This window comes from Dioscorea cayenensis, chromosome 2 (assembly GCF_009730915.1).
Source record: "Dioscorea cayenensis subsp. rotundata cultivar TDr96_F1 chromosome 2, TDr96_F1_v2_PseudoChromosome.rev07_lg8_w22 25.fasta, whole genome shotgun sequence".
NCBI lineage: Eukaryota > Viridiplantae > Streptophyta > Magnoliopsida > Dioscoreales > Dioscoreaceae > Dioscorea > Dioscorea cayenensis.
Genome location: NC_052472.1, coordinates 2,250,240 through 2,254,418, shown reverse-complemented (window position 1 = coordinate 2,254,418; position 4,179 = coordinate 2,250,240). Strand labels below are relative to the sequence as shown.

Sequence of the window (4,179 nt, the reverse complement as noted above, 5' to 3'; positions counted from 1 at the left end):
GTTAAGATGAGAATTTAGATAAAGGATGCTAGGTTTTCAAACAACATAGTTACTCCACTAGTCCTAATTGGTCTCTCGCTGAAAGAACATTGCGACTAGGTCAAACATAATATCAAGATTCTAAAGTTGCCGATTGATTAAAAGCTTATTATTTCTCCTTTCAAGTAGAAAACTAAGCAGAGAGAAAATTTTAACATAGATATGGATTAATTGTACAGTACTTGTAATCCTGCTTCTGATTCGGACAAAACTAACACAGCTCCACAATTGATCATATCATCCGATGAAGAATTTGACCATAATTTATGCTCAAGCATCATCAAGCCCATTTCTGTTTACCTGAAAAATATGACAATGGACACTTATTAAAATAATACTGGGAGGGGAAAAATAAAATCTATTAGTAAGCAAGTTACTCTCACATATCGTTTGCTTCGTTCATGGATGTACAATAACCAAACAATAAATTGATCTGTGTAACACACTACGGTTTGAACTTCCACATAATCTCAAGGATGTGGTAAATATTGAAGAAAAAACATAAAATAAAATCAATATGGAGAAATGGCAATAGTACGGTACTCATGCAAACAGATCTATACTACATATGAGAAAATTCTTATTCAATAATATGTAAAAGTTAAGCTGGAAAGCTGCATAACCCAAAAAAAAGAAAAATTACAATTCCTACAGCTCATTCAAGGATTAGTCAATTGAAGCCCCTGCAAGAATAGAGATACTGACCGTCTGTAAATGTGATTTTTCCCCTACTGACATAATGCACAAGGACTGTAGACTTGGACATACTTTTACCTTTCAACATGAGCACCCAAAATTGTTCTCAACTTAAACTTCCCCTGACTAATATTGAGATGATATCACTGATGAAGAAGATGAAACACTAGTAAACTTTTTTCGATGTTCTCTTATGGAGAAAATTCAGCCAAAGAGTAGCTTGCCAAATTTCAAGACCACTGTTGTTTTTTACTTGGTGAATGAGGAATCAAACTAATAATTGCTCATCCATCTTAATTCACTTCAATGCAAGTGTTCGACAAGATGCAACAGTAAACCAATAATAAATGCCGCCTACATGCAAGACATTTTGCATTAGCATTATCCCCCCGGCTTAAAGCCAAGCATAGCTATAAAACTTGTACAAAAGGCTGAGTTAAATTCAAACCTGAAGCCCTACCACAAGTATAAGTAAGATTGCGGGAGCAAAGCTACCTTGTGTTTTGACATATTTCAACAACCAACATATCCAAAGCTAATCCTCTATTTTTCATCTGAAATAAAAAAAAATTGCGGAAATGATAATATTTTATCAACCACAAGTTACATCTTTTAGTTGTTCGACAATATGGTACAGGCACAATTGCCGCATTTACATGGAATTTCTTTATTCAGACCAAAGCTCCACTTTTAAACTCAATCAACACCAATCAAGCCCCGTTTGCTCTCCTTCCAAGGATCATAAAAAATCAATTGAAGGCTACAAGCAAAACTTCCCCACAACCAGCCAATCAATAACCCTACCTTGTCCTTCCTGTCACCTACCTACTCGAACAGTAAACACTAGCTCAAAAGGGACCATCTTCACCATCTTCCTTCCCTTTGAGCATTTGAGTATCATACACATAGAACTTGCAGACATCACAAATTCTCACAAGCCCCACCAAATCCATGCCACAGACACCAATCAGCAATCTTGCAAATGCAAGGCTTGAAAATCAACCATTAAGAACCTTAAACCCGTCTCAAATCTATCAAAATTCTAAACAAGCATCCTTATTTGTTTAATGGTGTTGCACTATTTTCATCTCAAGCTCAAACCTCAAGAGCTAAAAGCACCAGGACTAGCAATAGAACACTAGCCCCACAGGTAAGTTCTCAAAAACCCAACTAATGCACAGGGGATGCCAACCAGCAATCTCACAAGTGCAACACTCCAAAATCAACAATTAAGGACCTCTACTCCATCCCAAATCTATCAAAAATCTAAACAAGTATGTCATTTGAAGCTCAAATCTCAGCAGTCAAAAGCACCAGCTAAAAAAATTATCCCCATATATTTTCCAATCAAAACTCTTGCAAAAACAATCAGAGAAAACAATAACATACAGAGAAAAGAAACAAAGGATTCCAATGATACAGAGAAGAGCACAAGAAACTCACTGCGCAGGTTGCTGAGCAGGAGCCGGAGGTGGAGCATGGCTGACAACAATGGGAGGGCGCAACGCCCTGTGCTCCTCCTCCTTCTGTTTCCGAGCATTAAACATGGCCTCCGTCTCCACCACAACCAACCTCTTCACCTGAAAACTTAACCACACTCTCATCAAACCCTCAAATCCAGAGCAACAAGCCAGAAGAAGAAGGAACACAGACCTGATTGAGCATGCCGACGAGCGAGGGGGTGGTGCGGTGAACTACAGTGCGGTGGCATCGGCGGAGGCGCATGGCGTAGAGAGTGCGGCGATGGAGCTTGCGAGTGCCGGGGAGACCACGCACCAGCGTGATGTACAGCCTGGGGCTCCATTGGATCGGGACGCAAGCTTTGAAGGCATTGAACGCGCTTCCGGCCATCCTCACTCTTCTCCGATCCTCCGCTCGCCGGAGCTTGAAACCCTAGACCGCCGCCGACGACGACGAGAAGCAAGAGAGAACTGAGAACGAAGCGAAGGGAAAACACGATTTGTTATCGGGTCGGATCCATTTGCGGGTTTCGGATCCGATTTGATGATGATCATTGCCTCGAGATCAGATCCTTCTGATGCTCTTCATGGGCTGCCTTTATTTTGGCCAGGTCCAAGACCAGATTCAAATGTAGGCCCTCCCAACCAAAGGCCCAAGAGAAAAGAAAATATTTCTTAAAATATACTCTCTCCGTTCCTTTTTACTTGTCACATTTTGAAGTTTTTTTCTATTCCTTTTTACTTGTCACATTAAAAATTTTAAGCAGCATTAAATAGTTTTTCCAAATTTACTTTTTAATTTAATGCATTTGTACAATTTTCAATAAATCACAATCAACTAAGTATTAAATCATATACTCTACTTTGTGGAGTTTTAAATAGGGGTAGTTTTGGAAAATAATGATTTTTTTATAAAATATAGGTAACCAACTAACTTCAACTATTTTTTTTAATAAGTGTAAATTAGGTAAATGTGACAAGTTAAAAGGAATGTAGAGAGTATTGACCTAGTAATTACAACAAAATTTACACCACAAAGAGCCCAATCAGGATTATTCCAAGATGCATCACACATAATTATAATCGAAAGTTTAGAAAAAAAAAAAAAGAGTTGTTGAGATACTCTCTAATGTGCCCTTTAATTCTCCATAAATAATCTTCAGTGTCTTTGAGAGCTTATTGAAAAATTTGATGTGCTTGAATCTTTTGCTGTTGAAAACAAGGTCACACTGGGCCTTTCAAATACTCCAAAGACAAGTTGCCACCAAACCTTTAAAAGATTGTTGAATAACCTTTAAAAGATTGTTGAATATGGCTATCCATTCTTTATTTCATAGTAAGCCATTATCCCTCCATCATATTTCCAAAGTCATTACAATTAATTTTGGAATAATCAATAACTAAATACCAAGGGTTGTCGACTCGGATCGACCCAAACCCGGTTCAACCGGAAAAATCCCGAGAACCGACCATGTGGCCGTGCCAGTATCCCCATGACCCGGTATTAAAAACCCGTGTTAACCCGTGACTCGAGCGGTTCAATAGGAATCGGTTGACCCGGCCCAGATCAACCGGATCACAATGTTTAATTTTTTTTTATAATATTTAATAATTTATTATTATTTTCTCATTAGAAACCACGAAATCGTGTATATTTATTAATATTAATTTATAATTTATAATCAATAAATAGAATTACAATATATATATATATATATATTATAAACATACCAACAAAAATTAACATTTAAAAATAAAATATATTAATGTGTTATGTAAATACTTTCTAAAAATTTAATTTATTAAGAAAATAAAAAAAAGAGCGTAATTTTATTATAAAAATATAAAATTAAAGTATTCTAATTAAATAAAAAATATAAGAAAATTTAAAACAAAATAAAAATTCAATTGAGATATAAGAATTAGTGAATTAATTTTTTATTTATTTTAACAAAATCAACCAATAAACAAATAAATAAATAAA

At 36.1% G+C, this 4,179-nt stretch overlaps 1 protein-coding gene across 1 annotated transcript; it reads right to left on the bottom strand.

Annotated features, from left to right (window-relative positions):
- Window positions 1-2,710, bottom strand: LOC120270640. The gene is made up of 3 exons (XM_039277699.1): window positions 2,389-2,710; window positions 2,179-2,315; window positions 1-339 (listed from the first exon to the last, which is right to left on the bottom strand). The coding sequence occupies exons 1-3, from the start codon at window positions 2,584-2,586 to the stop codon at window positions 336-338; spliced, it is 339 nt and encodes a 112-aa protein (XP_039133633.1). The 5' UTR covers window positions 2,587-2,710; the 3' UTR covers window positions 1-335.
- Between the last annotated feature and the right edge of the window lie 1,469 nt (window positions 2,711-4,179).